Raw genomic sequence first — 21,104 nt, 5'->3', positions numbered from 1 at the left:
AATTGATGGGCTAGGATTTGAGCCAACATCCAGTCTTTTTTGAGTTACATCATGAATGATCCATTTCACTTAAACTTCCATTATTTCTATCTAGATATAGGAACAAGAATAGCAAGTAGATATAGCAACCTACTTACTTTTGGTGAAAGGTGATTGTACATGGATAATTGGATCTGATATCCCCTTACCCTTAATGTTTCATTCTCTCCTGAGTATAAATGAATGACCAATCAATCAGTCAAGCTAGAACTTCAGACCAAATTTTCCTATTTGGCGTAACAGCAGAGAGAAGTAACCAGCCAATTATTGCACTTGCCTCCTAGTTACTTTGTAACCAATGCCCCTCCCGAAGGCACCAAGAGGGGACTAAAAAGTAGTGATTTTGTCTGTGATTGTTTCATTTAATTCTCTAGTGTGTCTTCCAGTCTTAGGATACAGGCTGAGGACAGGTTGTAGAAATGATTCAGATCTAGCTGTATTACTTAAGGGACTACCAAACTACTTGGGGAGACATCTGTCTGTCATCCATCCATCCATCCATCCATTCATCTAAAAATATTTGTTAAGCATTGACAAAGCCCTAAGTGCTATTCTTGGTACTGGAAATAGGGTAATAATATGAAGCAAAGTCCCTGTGTTATAAAAATCCCATTCCATTATGACCATAAACAAAGTTAAAACATTAATATATATTATAACAGCAGATAGAGGAAGTGCTATAAAGAAAGTTAAAGCAAAGAGGGGAGATGGAGACAAAGTGAGAGGCACTTTTCCAGAGGAAATACAAAGGAAACCTTCATGGATGAGACCTGCTGATCACCAAACTTCTTTTCCCCTTCCCACTATTTCTAAAGAAGCTGGCCTCAAGCTGACTTGTGTCACCAGTTTACTTCAGAATCTTCCTGCCTGTGTGAAACCTATTTTGCAAATATGAGGTATTAACCAGGCTTTTGGTGGCTTTCACTTTCCCCTTCAATGTCAGCCCTTCTTCCCACTCAGGAAACTCTGTTGCTGGCAGAGAATTGAGGATCTCTGTGAGTCTGCTGTGTGTTTGCCACACATTCCCAGAGATGACACACTGCACAGAGGAGGCAGGCTTTCTGCTCCACCCACTTTCTGGGACCCCCTGAAATTTGGAGGTCATTGGAGAAACATGCAGTAGGCAGACGGTGGTTTCTGTTATCTAACGTGAGCACTGCCACTGACTGGCTTTGCAACCCTGGGCACTCACCCAAGGGAGGCTCACTTTCTTCATATTTTAAATGAAGCCAGGAGTGCCTGGCCCATTTGGCTGCTATGGCCACCTCAAAAAAAAAAAAAAAAAAAAGTGTGAGGACCTGTGGTCTTTCTGCAGAGTCCTTTAGTTACAAGATGTGTAAACTAGGACTAGGACTTAAGTGTTCTGATTCTTTCCTCAGGATCTTTTTCTTCTGCCCAAATTTTTAAACCATCATTTATTGAGCACTCACCCTGTTCTAAATAGTATGTCGGATCCCTTTGTGCATTCACTTATTCAATTCTCCCAATACCCTCCTTCAGTGAAGAAGCTATTCTCCACTTTCAGATGAAAAAGCTGAGACAAAAGAGAGTACAGGTACTCAAACCCGGGGCTATCAATTCCAGAGACAGCACCATCAACCGCTGTGCTGCTCAGTTGGATGTCAGTCTTTTCATCACATTTTGGGCGAAAGTATACTTGTGTGGATGGGCAGCTCTCCCCTTTTGCAGTTTGCCTGTAATTGGAATTGCAACAAAGTCCTCTATTTGTACTACTCTGCATACAGGATGTAGAAGTTGTGAGAACTCTTTGCTCCTTACTATGTTTCCTTCTAGCATGGAGTTTGTCAAATTGTGCAATATGGTAATTACCTGCTTACTTATCTATTGCCCCCAAACAACATGATGTTCTTTGAGGAGAGTATTTGTGTATTCCTAAATTCAGGCAGAAGGCTGGGCACAAGTTAGAATTTAACAGTAATAGTAGTAGGGGCTATTGTTGTTGTATAGTGTACAGCATCCAGTGTACAACATCCAGTACAGCATCCTGTGCTGGAGAGCCAGTTCAAGTCTTGGTTGCTCTGCTTCCCTGGTAAAGGACCTAGGAAACCAAAAATCATGGCCCAAGTTCTTGGGCCCCTGTCACCCATGTGGGAGACCTGGATAGAGTTCTAGCTTCTTGATTTTTTTTTAAACTTTTATTTAGTAAATATAAATTTCCAAAGTACAGTTTATGGATTACAATGGCCCCCCCCCATAATTTCCCTCCCACTCGCGCCCCTCCCATCTCCCGCTCCCTCTCCCATTCCATTCACATCAAGATTCATTTTCAATTATCTTTATATACAGAAGATTGATTTAGTATATACTAAGTAAAGATTTCATCAGTTTGCACCCACACAGAAACACAAAGTGTAAAATACTGTTATAGTACTAGTTTTAGCATTACTTCACATTGGACAACACATTAAGGACAGATCCCATATGAGGAGTAAGTACACAGTGACTCCTGTTGTTGACTTAACAATTTGACACTCTTGTTAATGGTGTCAGTAATCTCCCTAGGTTCTAGTCATGAGTTGCCAAGGCTATGGAAGCCTTTTGAGTTCGCCGACTTCGATCTTATTCTGACAGGGTCATAGTCAAAGTGGAAGTTCTCTCCTCCCTTCAGAGAAAGGTACCTCCTTCTTTGATGGCCCCATTCTTTCCACTGGGATCTCACTCGCAGAGATCTTTCATTTAGGTCTTCTTCTTCTTTCTTTTCTTTTCTTTTCTTTTCTTTTCTTTTCTTTTCTTTTCTTTTCTTTTCTTTTCTTTTCTTTTCTTTTCTTTTCTTTTCTTTTCTTTTCTTTCTTTCTTTCTTTCTTTCTTTCTTTTTTTTTTTTTTTTTTTTTTTTGCCAGAGTGTCTTGGCTTTCCCTGCCTAAAATACTCTTGTGGGCTCTTCGGCCAGATCCGAATGCCTTAAGGACTGATTCTGAGGTCAGAGTGCTGTTTAGGACATCTGCCATTCTATGAGTCTGCTATGTATCTGGCTTCCCATGTAGTTTCTTGATTTTAACCTGGGCCAGCCATAGCTGTTGCAGACATTTGGGTAGTAAACCAGCAGGTGGAAGATATCTGTATTTCCCTCTCTCTCTGCCTTTTTTTTTTTTTATTTTACAGGTAGAGATATAGACAGTGAGAGAGAGAGAGAGAGAGGAGAGACAGAGAGAAAGGTGTTCCTTCCATTGGTTCACTCCCCAAATGGCTGCTATAGGCGGCTTTGTGCCGATCCGAAGCCAGGAGCCGGGTGCTTCTTCCTGGTCTCCCATGCGGGTGCAGGAGCCCAAGAACCTGGGCCATCCTCCACTGCCCTCCTGGGCCACAGCAGAGAGCTGGACTGGAAGAGGAGCAACTGTGACTAGAACCTGGCGCCCATATGGGATGCCGGTACCTCAGGCGGAGGATTAACCAAGTGAGCCATGGTGCTTGCCCCTCTCTCTGTCATTTTCCCTTTCAAATAAATAAAATAAATCTCAAAAACAAAACCAAGAAATAGTAGTAACAGCTAAGCCAATTACTGATGTGTATTGAATGTTTTCTATTTGTTGATGGCTGTGTGGCATGTTTTACACACATTGCTGTATCTAATCCTCACTACAGCTCTTTCCAGTGAATGGTGTCATTCCTATGTTAGAGTTGTGGAAACGACATCACAGAGATATTTTCCTGAGTGTTACACACTGGGGACGGCATGGCAGGACAGAAGTCTGAACTTGCATCTGCTTGTTTCTAGGCATACTCCTAGCATGGCAAATGAATGGATCAGTGAATGAAGGCAAGGCTCTTCCCTGACCACTTGGGTTCATCTGTTTATCTCCATGACTCAAAGAATAGGAAGACAATTGATTCGCAGAAATTTGCTTTTCCCAACCCTCTCCATTCATGCTTCCTTCAGAGTAGGATTTGAGGCATAGCTGAGAGGCCACCTGAGGATTTGGAGTGGGTTACTGATTGGTGCTAAATGGTGCATGTGAATTACCCTCAGCTCTCTCTGACACACAGATGGAAGATTGCCAGACAGATTTAGGTAGATTTCAGTCACCCACCCTCAGAGAAGTATTTGAAATGGATTCATTCATTTTTTTTCTTTTAACAAGTAATTGAGGATCTACTATGGGGCCTTGTGTTTCATGCAGAAACAAATAAAACCCTGGCCCTCCCTTCATTGTTTCTCAGTGTAGAAGCACAATAAATACATAATGAGGCCGACTTGGTGTCCTGGGAACACAGAGATGATTAACAGTGCCTTCAAGGGGCCCTGGGGTGATAGGAAGGGAGTCAGGCTGCAGGGCAGCTTGCTGTGTGCCCTGGCATGTGGAAGCTTCAATCACCATGGAAACTAACAGGTGGGGCACTACACCAGCCAGAGAGAGCAGGCTGCAGAAGACTCATGACCCAAGGGCCGAGGCATAGAACACCAGACAAAGACGTGAGCAAGGGGCATTTCATCCAGGGGGAGCATTGTGAGCAAAAGCACAGCAGTATGGGACGGTGTGAGGGAGATAGTACAGTCCACGGGTTCAGTAGAGGCATGTACAGTCCACGGGTTCAATAGAGCCATGTACAGTGGCAGTACCAGGCTGTACGCCATGTGAGAATACTCAGATATATTTCTTCTGTTCAAGAATTCTGTCCAGTTCGTCTTTGCCTTTCTTATCTTCTGGAATATCAGAACAGGAATGGCTCTTGGAAGCTTCTGATTTCAGCTGCTTACCCCAAAGAGGAGAAGGGACACAGTCCCAGTCGCAAAGGTTGGAAGTTGTAGTAGGAGTGCAGTCGCAAAACGGTACTGAGAATATGCCCGGCTGTAGTGGAGGAAATAAAATAGCTTCGTTACTACTTTGCTTGCCACTCATTTAGGAAACTAGGCCTTGGGTCACTAATAAGAATGTGATGTTTTTCTCCAGAGAATCTCTACTTGCAAGTAATTATCAACATGTATTATATAAAATGCAATCTCATTTACTCCACCCAGACTCTCATTTAGGTGTTAGTAACCTCATCTATAGAGGGGAAAGCAGGAAAGTCGAGTGACTTACCCAAAGACCCACAACTCTTAGATTGTACAGCTGTGATTCAGATTCATTTCGGTCCGACTCGTGGGCAAGCTCTGATGCCCTGCGTTCGTTGGCTTTCCACCTGATACGTTTCTGTAGGACTCAGAATTCTCTCCCAGCATCTGCTGCCTTTTCTGACAGTGTAAAAATGGTTAAGGGGGCTGAGCTAATGATAGCTGATAGTTGATACAGATAAATACAGTCCCCCAAATCAATGTGTTTTTTTCTTTATCCCTTGGGCATTATCTTGGGAAATAAAGCAATGTCTCTAATAGATCCAGGATAAGTATATGACTCATTCAAAAGAAAAATATGTTTCATTTTCTTAAATGAGGCCTCCTTAAAATGAGGTCATGCTATATATGTCTAGAGCCAAAGAGATAAATGTAGATAAATATAGCTAGCTATAGATGCATAAAAATATAGGTATGGGTACCTTTTTACAGGTGTCTCTCTCTCTATGTGTATATATGTGTACATACACATGTATAACATATATGCAAATCCTTGTCTGTTACTGTGCCTTTGTTCATTTATCTTCCTCTAATTCATTATTGATGCATGTAAACATATATCTTCATTTGATTGTGTGCTGGGACCTTACAGAATTTTCTGGAATATTACTCAGGAAAAAATTTATACATAGATAGGTTCCTCTTTAATCTTATGACAGAACCCAAGCCCTAGGGTCATTGTTGTTATCTTCTTCATCTCCCTTCCCTGCTGATCAAACCTGAGTCTCCCCATCTTGTTGTCTACGTCTTTTATCTATCCCATTTGCTAACCTACTCACTTCTGCTGCTCTAGTTCTAGGTCTTGTTGTCTGTCTCTTAGGCCAAGGATTCTCAGTCTGTGCACTATTGACATTCAGGGACAGATAATTCTTTGTTGTATGTGGCTGTCATGTGCATGTGGGATGTTTACAGTTTCCCTGGCCTCTACCCACTAGATGCCAATAGCTACTCCCCTCCTCCCACCTTAGCTATGTCAATCAAAATATCCCCATTATCAAATGGTCCTGGGGAGCAAAATTTTCAACAGTTGAGAACTGCTGTCCTAGCCAGTTGTTAATAGCTACCTCAATGTGTACCTCAATTACAGCCTCCCTACCTTGTCTAATGTGATATTTGCAAGGTATACAGGTGATTTTACTACCCTATTTATTGAACGAAAAAGCAAGAAAAACTCTATCCTCAGTACAGAAGGAATGTCCTTGTTTTTGATATTGTCCTGTGTTATCATCATATTCATGAACTGCTCCCTCTTCCAGTTCATGTAAGAGTGGGCCTGCAGCTTATTGGAAACTGCCCCCAGTGGGAGACCTCACTCTGTACACTTGCCAGCTAGTTGTGTGATCTTAAACAAGTTTCTCTTCTGTACTCCATTTTTCCATCTGCATAGTAGGTATAATAGTCTACATTCTAAGGGAGCAATATTTAAGAGCTCCAATAATGCAAACACAAGGTAGGAAATGCTACAGTGCCTTAGTTGAGGCTCAAGGTAAAATATTGTGGGAATGAAGAAGATAAAAGGACTGCTTCTGGCTAAATCTGGGGGAAAAATGGCCCCAGAAGAGTTCACAAAGGAGATTGCAGTGAAGTTCGCAGTTCAACCTGCAGATGTAGGGTAAGAACAAGAATGAAGGCAGTATTCTGGGCAGAGGAAATGGTTTGGCCAAAATCTCGGGATGTTCAGTGGGAGCAGTGAGTTCCAACCTGGGTGGACCGTTAACATGGTGCCTGTACTATACTAGGAGCTCAGTAGTGTTGCTTGCATGAACGGGCAAAGCACACATTTTGAGAAGCATGTCTCAAAAGTATACATTTGGGACTAGCTCGTCTGTGAGGATGGAGAACTGATTGATAAGGATTTGCACTTCAGACTGCTGGGCTCTCAACTTAGTCAATGCAGAGGGGCTATGTTTCCAGTTGTGCTTCAGTTGTGGTAGGGGAGAAGGACTGAGAATCCTGGGAGGGGGAGATAAAGTCGGAGTGATCATCATGGATTAAAATGATGATAAGGCAAGGCAATGGAAACTGGGACACATGACAGCAAAGAACAGAAGGAAGTACAAGGTTACAGAAGCTATTTTAGAGATCCAGTTGTCAGGATTCATATATTTCCTTAGCAGCTTTGGGGAGATTATTGGTTGCATATTCTGCATCCAGCACCACTTTGGGTTGTTCGGCGATCTTGCTCAAGTCACTGGTTTTCTCTGATCCTCAGTTTGATTATAACACCAAGGGTCTGAACTCTGTTCTAATGATCCCTACAGTTTAACGTGAGTGACTGAAACACTGAGGCCTAACAGGAGCCTTCTCAGAGAACTGGGAGCCTCAATTTCCCTTCCCTGCTAGCTCTGTCACTTGACCAATGGCCAAGGGAAGACAGGGTGGATCAGGAGTCCCCAACCATCATGGGGCTGGCTGCCAGGGACCAGAAACAAGTGGCAAGAAGAGAAGGACATTACGAGGGAGAATATGCATGTTCACAGCTCTGAGGATTAAAGGCCCGTGTTCTTATCACTGCTGAACAGAGTATTATAAATCCAGTCTTAGAATACCAAATCCCCGTGCGGCTTGGCCGTTGTGAAGGAATATTAAAAAGGCCTGAGACAGAAATAATCAGTTTCTGAATGACACATTGTCAAATAAAGCATTCCTCACTTTATCCCTTTCTTTCCTTTCTCTGGCTCCTTTTCCTGTGCCTGGATATTTTAACATTAAAAAATAGATTAAAATGAGGCCAGGAAGAATGGCGTTCCAAGTCTGACTTTTTAGAAGTTTCTCTCTGTGGGATGGTTTGGGAAGCTTTTTATTTTTTATCTCACTATAATTTTTCAGTTTTTGATATTGTGTATGTAAGCAAACACGCTGAAGATACCAGCATTGGGGGAAAGATAGAGCAGCAAAGATGGGTCATACAAGCATTGATCAGGAGGCCTGCTGGGATCAGAGCTAAAACAGGGTCTCTAGGATTACTGTCCTCTGACACATACGGGTACAATTTCAGATTTCTGGATGTTTATTAAACACCATCGAAGAGCCAAGGATGATACCTAAGGCTTGGCAAATGGCACAGATGAATAACAGCCCAGAATCTAGGATTAGAGGTGGGAGGAGGTCATTTCACCTAGGGGTTAAGCCACATTCAATATCAGAGTGTCTGGGTACAAGTCCTGGCTTGACTCCATTATAGCTTCCTGATGATGCACAGCCTGGAAGGCAGCATGTGATGTCTCATGTGCTCAAGTCCTTACCACCCATGTGGGAGACCAGATTGAGTTCCTGGCTTTGGCCTGTCTACTGTGGGCATTTGGGGAGCAAACCAGTAGATGGGAGATCGATTTTCTCTTTCTTTCATCTCTCTCTCTCTCTTTCTCTCTTTCTTTCAGATTTATTTATTTGAAAAGCAGAGTTACAGAGGGGGTAGGGAGAGATGAGAGAGGGAGAGATGGGAGAGAGAGAATATCTTCCATCCACAGATTCACTACCCAAATGGCTGCAATGGCCAGGGCTGGGCCAGGCCAAAGCTGGGAACCAGGGTCTTCTTCCAAAGGTCTCCCACATGGGTGCTGGGACCCAAGTGCTTGGGCCATCTTCTGCTGCTTTTCTTAGAGGGTGCTGGATCTGAATTGGAGCAGCTGGAACTTGAACAAGCACCCATATGGGATGTTGGCTTTGCAGGTGGTGGTTTGACCCTGTGCCCTACAATGCAAATCTCTCTCTCTCTCTCTCTCCCTCTCTCTCTGTGTGTGTGTGTGTGTGTGTGTGTGTGTTTCTCTTTGGCTATCTACCTTCCTAATAATAATAAAAACCTAAAATGGGAAAATGCTAAACAGTAATGCATCTGGATAACAAATAGGTAAGTAAAAGGAGCCATAAGATCAGAGAGGATAACTCCACTCCAACTTCAAAAGAAGACAGTGATTTGAATATAGACCTACAATATGATCCAACCATCTCACTCCTGGGAATTTACCCAAACCAAAAGAAATCAGTATATGAAAGAGTTATCAGTACTCCCATGTTCATTGCAGCACAATTCACAACAGCTAATATATGGAAACAACCCAGATGCTCATCAACAGTTGACTGGATAAAGAAATTATGGCATGTATCCACTATGGAGTACTATTCAGCTGTAAAAAAAAAAATAATGAAATCCTGTCTTTCTCAGTAAGACAGACACAACTGAAAACCATTATACTTAGTGAAATAACCCAGTCCCCAAAAGAAAATATATCATATGCTTTTCCTGATGCAAAGTAACTAATAGAGTACGTGAAATGTAAAGTATTGGAGTGAAATAGACATTTGTGATTTGGTGATTGTTTACAGCCCTTATCTCCTCCATTGAGGAAAAGTGTGTCTTTTTTTCTTCATTCTGTTTGTTGAATGCTATTACTTAGTGTAGGGTTAACGATATGATCATTAAGCAAACTGAAAATTATTTTTTGTAAAAATAAAGAGTGGGAATGTGAGAGGGAAGAGGAGGCAGGGTTGTACCATGGGTGGGTGGGTGGGGGGGAAAGTGTCACTATGTTCCTAAATCTGTATATATGAAATACATGAAACTTATGTAATTTAAATAAAATCTTTAAAAAAATGGAAAAAAAGAGACAGTGGTGCTCACTGAAGAAGTAATGTCCCAGTGGGCTGGCACAAGGGTTGAGATGAGCAGGTGATGGGAAGTGTATTAGTTTCCAGTTACCACAAACTGAGTGTCTTAACACAAATCCCCTCACTGTTCAAGAGCACAAAAGTCCAGTATCAAAGCTCTAGGCAGAATCTGCCCCATGCCTCTCTGCCAGTTTCTGGTGGTTGCTAGGAGTCACTGGCATCACTTGGCTTGCAGATGCATCTCTGCAATCTGTCTCCATCCTCCTGTGACCTCCTTCTCTGTATGTGTCTCCGTGTCATCTTCTCTTACTCAAAGGACATCAATTGTTGAGTGGTGGGCCCACTCTCACCTTCCCTAATAATATCTGCAATGAACTGTTTCCAAATAAGGTCATGCTCTGAGATTCCAGGTGGCCATGATTCTGGGGAGGACACTACTCAACCCCCTACAGGGAGTGAGTGGGAGGGTGCTGTGGACTGAGTAAGCCAGGATTGCAGAATAGAGCACATACCATTCTGGGGGTATACTGACCACCCAGGGAGGCTCCAGGGTAGGGTAGGATAAGATGGACAGATGAGGCTTGCTGGGAGTTGTGTCATGAGAAGGAAGCAAGGGCCTAGTCACAAAGGGTGCCAGGCTAGGATGTCTGGACATTATTCTTAGGGCCCTGAGGTGTCAGGAAAGAGGTCTTTTTAAGATTTTATTTATTTATTTATTTGAGAGAAAGAGTTATAGATAGAGAGGGGGAGAGACAGAGAGAAAGGTCTTTTATCTGCTGGTTCACTACCCAAATGGCTATAACTGCTGGAGCTGGGTCAATCAGAAGCCAGAAGCCAGGAGCCTCTTAAAGGTCTCCTGCACAGCTGCAGGTGCACAAGCACTTGGGCTATCCTCCAGTGCTTTCTCAGGCCATAGTAGAGAGCTGCATCAGAAGAGGAGCAGCTGGGACATGAACTGGTATCCATATGGGATGCTGGTGGCACAGGCGGAAGCCAGCCCACTGTGCCACAGTGCTGGCCCCAGGAAAGAGTTTTAAGTAAGGAACAAAAGGAAAGGATTTGGTTTAAGATAAGAGGAATAGGGAGAGGATGACGTTGTGGTGCAATGGGTTAAGGCACTACTTGAGATCCCAAGTCTTGTTGGCTCTGCTTCTGAGCTTGCTTCCTGCTACTGCAACTGATAAAGCAGAAGATGGCTCAAGTGCTTCTGCCACTCTACCCACATAGGATACCAGGATGGAGTTCCTAGCTCTTGGCATTGGCCTGACCCAGTTATGGCTTTTATGGCAATTTGGGAAGTGAACTAGTGGATGGATGATCTGTCTTGCTCTGTCTCCTTTTTCTCTGTTGCTTTGCATTTTAAATAAATCTGGGCCAGCATTGTGATGCAGCAGGTTAAACCACAGCCTACAGTCCCAGCATCCATATGGGCACCAGTTCGAGTCCTGGCGGCACCACTTCCAATCCAGCTCCCTATTAAAGGTTCTGGGAAAGCAGCAGAGGATGGCCCAAGTGCTTGGGTCCCTGCACACATGTGGGAGACCTGGAAGAAGCTCCTGGCTCCTGGCTTTAGCCTATCCCAGCCCTGGGTCATTGTGGCCATTTGGCCAGTGGATGGAAAATCACTCTCTTTCTCTTTGTCTCTCGTTCTCTCTCTCTGTTTAACTCTGCCTTTCAAGTAAATAAATCAATCTTTAAATAAATATACATTTTTTTTAAAAAGAGGAGTAGGGAAGCTGAAGCAATGAGTGTGTTGAATTTTGTGATGCAAAACACTTTTTATAGACCTTTATTGCTTTGTTGAATCTTTAGCATAATTCTTCCCATTATGGACAATCAGCCTCAGTGTAGAAAGCCTATGTTGGCTTGTTATAGCCAATGGCAAAGAGATGCAGGGATTTCCTTGTTGGCTCATCTGCCCGCAGACACTGGTTTCTCCACTAAGCCACTGGGTCCTTGGCACTGTCCGCCCTGTCTATCTCTCCTGTGAAATCTGAAACTCATTGTTCATAATAGAGCAAGAGGAGTGGGCTGATCCTACTTAGAGACATAGCAGGGAGGATTCTGGGTGAGATGGGGAATGTGCTTTCTGCCCCTCATTTCTTATCCACTTCCCATCTGAGAGCTTGTGGAATTCTCAGATCCACAGGGAGAAGACAAAACCATCACCCCCAGACCTAAACAACTTCCAATTTCATAGAGATAAACCCCTAACCAATAGACTGGAATTTTGGTATTTGGACTTATAGCCAATTCTCCCACCTTGTTTGTCTCAAGCCACCCTAGAGTGACCATAGCCCAAATCCGATTTAGCAACAGATTGTCCCTGAGGCCAGCAGGCCCTCAGCTTTCCACCTCTCTCTAGAGCCTTGGCCTCTTCTTGGTTTGCTCTCTAAAAATGGGCAGCCTGCTTTGTGTCTTTTCCTCCCTCTTCAGCTCCCCTTTCGCCCTGCAGCATTTTCTCCACTGCCAAGGGCCTGTGGATGTTGCTGTGTTGAGCAGAGCTGGATGCTCTGGCCCTGCTCACCTCCTGATCGATTGTTCCTGCTTCTATTTGCTCCTAGTAAAGGAGACCGATAAAGAAGTGGGAATAGACCTCAGTGGGTGTGGGCCAGCACTGCAGCCTGAACCAATGGAGGTGGATACAGAATACACTTTCCTCTGCATTCTGAGTCGCTCATTGCCTTCTTGGGGTGGGCTGTCCCACTAGGACAGAGGCAGCTGGGTGGTTTTTGTGAGCTCCTTTGCTAGTGCACAGCACTCTTCAGTGTATAAGGTTGTTGTCACAGCTCTTTTCATATTTGAGTGGCTCTACAACTCAGTGTTATGAATTAGAATTTTCCTGTATCACAGGTTTTATCACCAACAGACCCTGAGCTAACTACGCCATATCTGTTAGTTCACATATCACCTCCCCCTCTATGGGAATTTTGGACCCACATATTTTATATGTATTTAATGGATTCTATGTGCATATGTATAATAAATACACATACTTAATAGCTTTATTAATTTGTGCACTGTTTTTTTTATTTTTTTAAATTTTATTTAATGAATATAAATTTCCAAAGTACAGCTTATGGATTACAATGGCTTCCCCCCCATAACTTCCCTCCCACCCACAACCCTCCCCTTTCCCTCTCCCTCCCCCCTTCCATTCACATCAAGATTCATTTTCGATTCTCTTTATATACAGAAGATCAGTTTAGCATATATTAAGTAAAGATTTCAACAGTTTGCACCCACATAGAAACACAAAGTGAAAAGTACTGTTTGAGTACTAGTTATAGCATTAAATCACACTGTACAGCACATTAAGGACAGAGATCCTACATGAGGAGTAAGTGCACAGTGACTCCTGTTGTTCACTTAACAAATTGAGAGAAGCCTTCCAGGGGATCCTGAAGTGGCTCATTGTCAAAATCAAGGCAGGGCTTTGGCCACTGCTGCAGAGCCCTGTCTGAAAAACTAGCCACTTCTCAACCCTCTGAACACATGTTTGCTACCCCATGGGAGATTACAAATTCCATTTGAGTGAACTGAGGACCTTGCTAAGCATATGTATTAACTTCTCAATCTCAACATCATCATAGAGGGCTGAGCCTTTTTAGCGAATAGTGTTCTTTTTGGACTAAACAGGTGTGTTTAACAGCAATAACCTTCTGCCCCCACCCATGAAAATGTATTCAGAGTAAACCTTGGTCATTTTTGTGAGATATTACAGGTAAAAATAATTGTTCTTGCTTTCAATGAGATTATATCTAAGGAGTAGTCAACAACGCAGGAAGATTTGAAAGAAATGTTTTAGACAAAAGCAAAACACATAAAGAGATTCAGATATTATTCTGTGACTTAGCATCTGAATTTCTGAATCTCTTAAAATTTGTGATCCTTGTCCTCTCCCCCATGTAACAAAGAGGACCCTGTATGATTCTAGGGACTACACAACCAGGACTCAACAATACGGCCTTAACCTCTCATACATGAAAGACAATACAGAATGAGGCAGAGCAAGTTAACTGATGAGAGACCACCCAGCTCACCCCAGACAGGGAGGCCCAGTGAAAGCAAACCTTCCACTTCAAGCCCTTGGCAGGTGCTCTGGGGGAGGAAAGACATATTTTAGAACTCGCAGTCCAGGGTATTCCATGAATCATAGGAATCATGTAAGATATGTTCATAAACACTTAGCTTCCTTCAAATTAATGTATGATATGCAGGCTCCAACATTTAAGAGTTGGATGTACTAAAGAATATAAACATCAGTACGTCTTAAACTTTTTACTAAGAGACCCCTAGAAAGGTGTAGTTTTACGCACTCAATGAATATTTATTAAGCATTTACTTTGTGTCAGGCTGTATTGTTGGACATCAGATTAAGACCAGGGTTTCCAAAGTGAAGAAAGCACAGACTCTGCAGAAATCATGTTTAGTAGTGATATCTTTGTAGCAGATGTAAGAAAGGCTACTGTGTCGTGAGCTTTAGGTGCATTCATTCTAGAGACTGAGAGAGAGTGAGCAACTGCCCCGGGTTATTCAGCTGAAGGAGGAAGTGTCAAGGGTCAAGGTGCAGACACTCACCTGGGTAAAGCCATGGCCTTGACTCTTCCAACATTTAGCAAAGTAGATTGCTCTGACCTGGCCATTATGCATCTCATTTGCTCCTTAATACAACCTTGTGATGAAAAAAGAGCAAGGATTCTTACTCATCCTTTATACCCATGAAAAGCAAGGCTCAGAGAAGTCAAGGAGTTTGCACAAGGTCACACTGTGTGTTGGTAGGTGCAGTGTCTCTCTAGCTTCAGTGCCACAGCTGGTGGGTCCTGAGGCTGATGTCCTGGAGTCCAAAGAACACTGGCCCATTTTCTTCTCCTTCTTCCTTCCTGCTCCAGGGTGGTCTCATTGCTCTGCTGTTGCTGCTGCTGGTGTTCACTGTGGCGCTGTATGCCCAGCGGCGCTGGCAGAAGCGTCGCCGCATCCCACAGAAGAGTGCAAGCACAGAAGCCACCCACGAGATCCACTATATCCCTTCTGTGCTGCTGGGTCCCCAGGCCCGAGAGAGCTTCCGTTCCTCCCGGCTGCAGGCCCACAATTCTGTCATCGGCGTGCCCATCCGAGAGACCCCCATCCTGGATGACTATGACTATGAGGAAGATGAGGACCCTCCCCGGCGGGCCAACCATGTCTCTCGGGAGGATGAATTTGGCAGCCAGGCGACCCATGCCCTGGACAGCTTGGGACGGCCAGGAGAAGAGAAAAGGGACTTTGAGAAGAAAGGTGGGTCCTTTTTGTACATCTCTTCCAGGGCATGTGTTTGGGAACTCGGGGGAGGCACAGGAGCTGGGCAGTTGGGGACATAGACAACATCTTCTGGGATAAGCTATATTGGGCTTATAGCTCACCTCTCCACTGAGTTATCAGAGTTTGTCTCTTTTGGTCCTTTGGTAGTGAGAGGAGACAAACTGTCGTTCATGCTCCTGGGATGGGAGTTTTGAAGGCATCAGAGTCCATGCAGTCCAACTCCTCCGCAGTATTTCTTGATGACCTCCCTTGATGGCCTTCGTACTTCTCAGGAGAGTCCATGCCATTTCCAGACATTACTATTAAAATGTTTCTGCTCATACTGAGTGGAAGTCTATGTCTCTGGCCTTCCCTGCCCACAAAGAGAGTAAATCTGATCGTCATCATCTCCAGGGCAGCTCTTGGCAAATTTGACAGCAGAAAGGGACACCTGTAAGTTCTGTAAACCAGCCTCCATAAAGGGCACCAGCTTCTTCGGCTAGTCCCATGAAAGGTGTTTTGCAGACATTGCTCTCTCCTGGCCACTGTCTTCTGGATGGAGATTCTGAATTTTCATGACCTGGAGCATAACTGAGCTGACACTCTTCCTCATCAAGGCAAGCACACTAGTGCCGCACAAACTAGGACTTGCACCTCCCTCTTGACAGCTGTTCCACTTCTGTTGGTGCAGCTTGGGATCATGCTTGTTGGCTCTCATGGGACTTTGGATGACTAACACTTCTCACTCTTGCATTTATGTTGCTATAAAGACTCATTTTGTTTGCCCTGTTAGAGGACAAATGATTATTTGGACATAAGCACAAGATATGTTTATATTTATCTTAATTAAGAGTCTATGCGTCTAGCTCATTATAGGTGGCATTTGGCTGCTTTCCTGTCAATAAGTGCTAAAAGGGTCTAGTTCTCTTTTTTCACTTTCTTGTTTTTGTGAAGTGGATAATGATGATGGGTAGAGACCCCATTCCAGATTTTGTGCCTGTCCTCTTGAGAGCCTTGAAGAACCCTCATTGTATGGAACCAATTTGGGGGCTCTGGACTTGATATCTTCTTTTCTGTTCCAAATGTTCTCTTCTCAGGCCTATTTATCCACGAAACTCAGTGGATAAGTAAGAATACTGGGGGCTGGCGCTGTGGTGTAGCGTGTTAGGCTACCTCCTGCAGTGCCAGCATCCCAGATGGGTGCCAGTTCAAGTCCCGGCTGCTCTACTTCTGATCCAGTTCTCTGCTATGTCCCGGGAAAGCAGTAAAAGATGGCACAAGTCCTTGGGTCCCTGCACCCACATGGGAGACCCTGAGGAAGCTCCTGGCTCCTGTTTTCAGATCAGTTCAGTTCTTGCCATTGCGGCCAATTGGGGAGTGAACCAGCAGAATGGAAGACCTCTCTCTCTCTGCCTCTCTTTCTCTCTCTGTGTAACTCTTATTTTCCAATAAATAAATAAATCTTTTAAAAAAAGAATATTGGGGGGCTGGCGCCATGGCTCACTAGGCTAATCCTCCGCCTTGTGGGCGGAGTTCTAGTCCGGGTCAGGGTGCCGGATTCTGTCCTGGTTGCCCCTCTTCCAGGCCAGCTCTCTGCTGTGGCCAGGGAGTGCAGTGGAGGGTGGCCCAAGTCCTTGGGCCCTGCACCCCATGGGAGACCAGGAGTAGCACCTGGCTCCTGCCATCGGATCAGCGCGGTGCACCGGCCACAGCACACCGGCAGCGGTGGCCATTAGAGGGTGAACCAACGGCAAAGGAAGACCTTTCTCTCTGTCTCTCTCTCTCACTGTCCACTCTGCCTATAAAAAAAAAAGAAAAGAAAAGAAAGATAGGAGTAATGTACATTTTCCACAAATCTTTTGAAGTACCCTCATATATGAAAATAAGATTTATTTTACTTTATTTGAAATGCAGAGTCACAGAAAGAGATCTTCCATCTGCTTGTTCACTTCCCAAATGGCCATGATGGTCAGGGCTGGGCCAGGCCGAAGCCTGGAGTCAGGAGCTTCTTCCAGGTCTCCCACATGGGTGCAGGGGCTCAAGGACCTGGGCCATCCTCTGCTACTTTCCCGGGTGCTTTAGCAGGGAGCTGGATCAGATGTGGAACAGCTGGTACTTGAACCGGTGCCCATATGCGATGCTGGCATTGCAGGCAGCGACTGAACTCACTAAGCCACAATGCTGGCCCCAAGAGCTGTGTTTTAGACCTCAGACCTTCAGTCTTGGCTGGGCTTCTGAGACTCTCCTTAATCCAGCTACATTATCCGCTCCAGCCTCCCTCCAAGTGCCAAGCACTGGCCTGCTCACTGCTCTGGAGCATGGTGTGTGTTTCCCTTGTACACCACGGTCTCTTCTGGCTTAGAACTGCTGATTCAGTGACCATCTCCCTGGCCCGTTCCTTTTTCAAGTGCTATTCATCTTTCTCATGTGGTTTCCTATCTTGCAACAAGGACAGGCTACACTGACTTCATCTCTTCAGGTCCTGCAATGCCAGTCTCAGTGCTTCCCACATAGAGAATGCTCGGTGAGAGTCAGACAGCAAAGGTGGCCTTGAGGGCTGGTGTTCCTTTGGGAGTAATATGAATAAGTCCAGGTATCATGCTTTTCTTTCTAAATAGAAAAGTATTTAGATAAAGTGGAACTATCTTCTTGTGTGCTTAAATTTCTGTGGCATAACTCCTTGAACCTTGCTGACTTTGCATGGCAAATGGGTTCATTAACAGCCAGTCTACTTGAGTCATTGTTTTTTCTACGGGTGTCAGATGCTCTACAAGTGTTGGAGGAGTTTTCCTAGACCCTCATCAATTTTCCACACCAGTGTCTTCTCCCACCTAGTCAAGACAAATAGTTCACTCCCTCTTCTGGCTCCCAGAATGTGTTATTATTTTCAGCTTACCACGCTGTACAAAAATAATCAGTTTCTTATTCTGTCTCCTAGGCTAGACTTGGATATCTTTGAGAGCAAGTGCAGTATCCTCAGTCTTTGTTTCACCAGCCCCTGGAACAGTGTTGAGCACTTAATAGTTGTCATTCTGAACCACCTATTGACTGGATAATTGAAACCATTAATCATTCAGTTGGTCAGTCAAGTTAAATCCAAACATCGGTTAGAATGTATAGTATTCTGGTTTCTTTTTTTTAAAGATTTTTTTTATTTTCTTTTTATATGAAAGAATTATGGAGAGAGGTAGAACCAGAGAGAGAGAGGTCTTCCATCTACTGGTTCACTATCCAAATGACCACAATGGCCAGAGCTGAGCTGATCTGAAGCCATGAGCCAGGAGCTTCCTCCAGATCTCCTATGCAGGCACAGGGGCACAAGGACCTGGGACATCTTCTGCTTTCCCAGGCCATAACAGAGACCTGGATCAGAAGTGGAGTAGCCGGGACTCAAACTGGTGCCCATAAGGGATGGTGGTGCTGCAGGCGGGGCTTTAACTCACTGCACCACAGCGCTGGCCCTGAGTGTTCAGGTTTCAAGAGCCCTCACTGTCCTCCAGTCTAGAATCCCTAGCAGCTGAAGGCTTAGCAGAGGTTTCTGGTAGGGGTGACCAGAATAATGATAAGAGCAAACACTGGTGTAGGATGAAAACTCAGGAAGAACATTAATGCTAGATAAGTGACCACAGAGACAGGTGCCAAGAAGCAACTGATACAGGAAAATTCTCTCTCCTACTCCTCTTACAACACATAGACACAGGCAGACACAGATATATGCACACCATTCACCAGGCTTTGAGTAGAGAGTAGTAGATGTTTGTAGATTGAAGAGGCAGGTGGGGGGAACCAGTTTATTGTCAGTAATCTTGTTAGAACTCCCTTCCCCATCCACTCCCTTCCTTCTTCAACTTGGAAGGCTACACATTATGATGAAGAGGAGTCTGTAGAATTTGAGTTTCCCATCCAGTATTAGCTGTGTGACCTTGCTGGACAAGTCACATCCTCCTCTCCCATTATTGGGGCATAGTGCTAGAATTCTACCTTGCGGTGAGGCTGGGTAGACGCTTAAGTGGCATAGTGTATGTAAACTGGTACATATTCAAAACATTTCTACGTTGCTGTTATTTTCATTTATATTCAGTCTCCAAAGTGGTTACACTCTGCCAAACACCATGAGGCACCCTGGGGTAGAGATAAGGAAAGTATAACATCTATCCTCAAGGAAAATTCCAGGAATTCCCCTGGGAGATAAATTGTGGCAGGAAGGGGTAGGGAACTGGAGCCAAAGCTTGAAAAGAGGCCATGGGTCTCCCTGTTCCACAAGATGAGCATATAGCAGAGCTGGGGAAGGAGCCCAGATCTCGACACCAAACCCCATCCTCCTGGTCAAAAAGAACTGTCACTCTGACAGCTGTCATGCACTCTCAGAATGGGACATACAGCACCATGGTGGTGACCCATTGCCTTGGGGATTGGTGCCTCCCAAGTCCTATGCTGCTTTTTTAAAATTTTTTATTTATTTATTTTTTATAGGCAGAGTGGACAGTGAGAGAGAGAGAGACAGAGAAAGGTCTTCCTTTGCCGTTGGTTCACCCCCAATGCCTCTGCAGCCGGCACGCTGCGGCCGGTGCACCGTGCTTTACCGAAGCCAGGAGCCAGGTGCTTCTCCTGGTCTCCCATGCGGGTGCAGGGCCCAAGGACTTGGCCATCCTCCACTGTACTTGTCTACTATATGATAGTGACAGTACAGGAGACAGAACTGTGCTGCATCCAGAGGGTGCACGGGCTAATTCCCAAGAAATAATGAAAGTGCTCTTGGCCTCCTCTCCCGCGTGGCTGCTTCAGAGACTGCACACTCATAGACCGACTACCCCATGGCAGCTTCAAGACGACTCCTCCCTTTGTGTTTTCCTTCAGGCAGAACTCTTTCTGAACGGTAACAAAGCCAAGCTTTGTTCTCTGAAGTCTCAACACTGGCATTGAGAGAGACCAAACAGAAGTTGTCTAAAGAGAATGAATAGTGTATGCATGAGAAGTAAAGCATCCTAGTGGAATGGAAGTTAACAGAGAGTTGGACTCACAGGCTCCTCAGTGCACTGGTAGCATGGCCTCAGGCAAATATCTTAGCCACTCTGTGTCTTTCTATCACTGTCTCACCTATGTTCATCAGACCAAAATTATTTTTCCTGTAATGTTTGTTTGAGTAGGCTTTGAAACAGCGTATAATTTTAAATAGATCGCTTTATTTAATGCTGTATCCCAGCATTAAGATACATTAAGAAGGGAGGAAAGGAAACAATTTAGACAAGAAGGAAGTAGCAGCTACACTCTTCCTGATTCTAGGCAGAATACTGTAAACTTGTCCACAGGGAGGTCGATGCTAGAGCCCTCCTGCAGCCTTGTGGCCCCTGAGTAGCTGATCCTTCTTGCCTGGGTAGAAGGGGGACAAATCTGTTGGCAGGGTACAGAAGATCTGACAGGGCAACTCAGGCCAAATCTGTGCTCTGATGCCTCCGGTGGCCCTTGGGAGAGAACCGAGAGATCTCTCTTTTAAGGGGTGACCTAGGCATAGCTGTGAGTTTTGTCAGGAGTAGGCAGATTTTGAAAGACTGAGGAGTCCATGTGAAAGTGATCCCACAGCCCTTGAAATTATGTTGTCAGGGGCTAATCTCACCTGTACATGTCTGTCGTACTCAGAATTTGCCTTTAAACTCCAACTGCTTCACCATACTTGAGCTCTGTCAACCTGCCTTTCAGTTTGCACCTGCGGATAGTAAAGGGAGCAGTCTGGAGTCCAAAGGGATAAAGTTTCATTACAAAGGGACAGCTGCTTGGAGTCCCAGGTGTCAATTGTATTGTACTGAAGCAGGTCAGCATTCAGCTGACACAGGTTGGTGTGACTGTACCCGTGGTTAAACATCAAAACATTCTTGGTCAGTAGCTAAATGCCCTGAGACCTCCAGTGCCCTCCTGCTTTCTGGCCAGCAGATAACACCTCCCCAAGGATGCATCTGCCCTTCCCACTGCCAAGCAACAGGGTGAATTTAGGCAGGTATTCCAGCATCATGCCTGGCATCTTCTTACAATGAATCACTGTTTGTGACTTACAATCCTCAGGTATTTTGAAAATCACCCCTGACATCACCTTAATGAGTTGCTGAGAG

General features: G+C 44.6%; 1 protein-coding gene across 6 annotated transcripts in view; it reads left to right on the top strand.

Annotated features, from left to right (window-relative positions):
* Positions 1-21,104, top strand: part of ASTN2 (astrotactin 2) — a 1,018,233-nt gene that overhangs the window by 198,149 nt on the left and 798,980 nt on the right. For all 6 annotated transcript variants that reach the window (XM_008273385.3, XM_070066427.2, XM_070066421.2 and 3 more), the window contains exon 3: positions 14,613-14,997. In XM_008273385.3, the coding sequence (XP_008271607.3) occupies positions 14,613-14,997 (385 nt within the window). The remainder of the gene's footprint in view (positions 1-14,612; positions 14,998-21,104) is intronic.

The sequence above is a fragment of the Oryctolagus cuniculus genome, chromosome 1 (genome assembly GCF_051225735.1).
Source record: "Oryctolagus cuniculus isolate XC-2025 breed Fujian yellow rabbit chromosome 1, ASM5122573v1, whole genome shotgun sequence".
In the NCBI taxonomy this organism is placed as follows: Eukaryota; Metazoa; Chordata; class Mammalia; order Lagomorpha; family Leporidae; genus Oryctolagus; species Oryctolagus cuniculus.
This window is presented reverse-complemented; position numbering and strand designations above follow the sequence as displayed.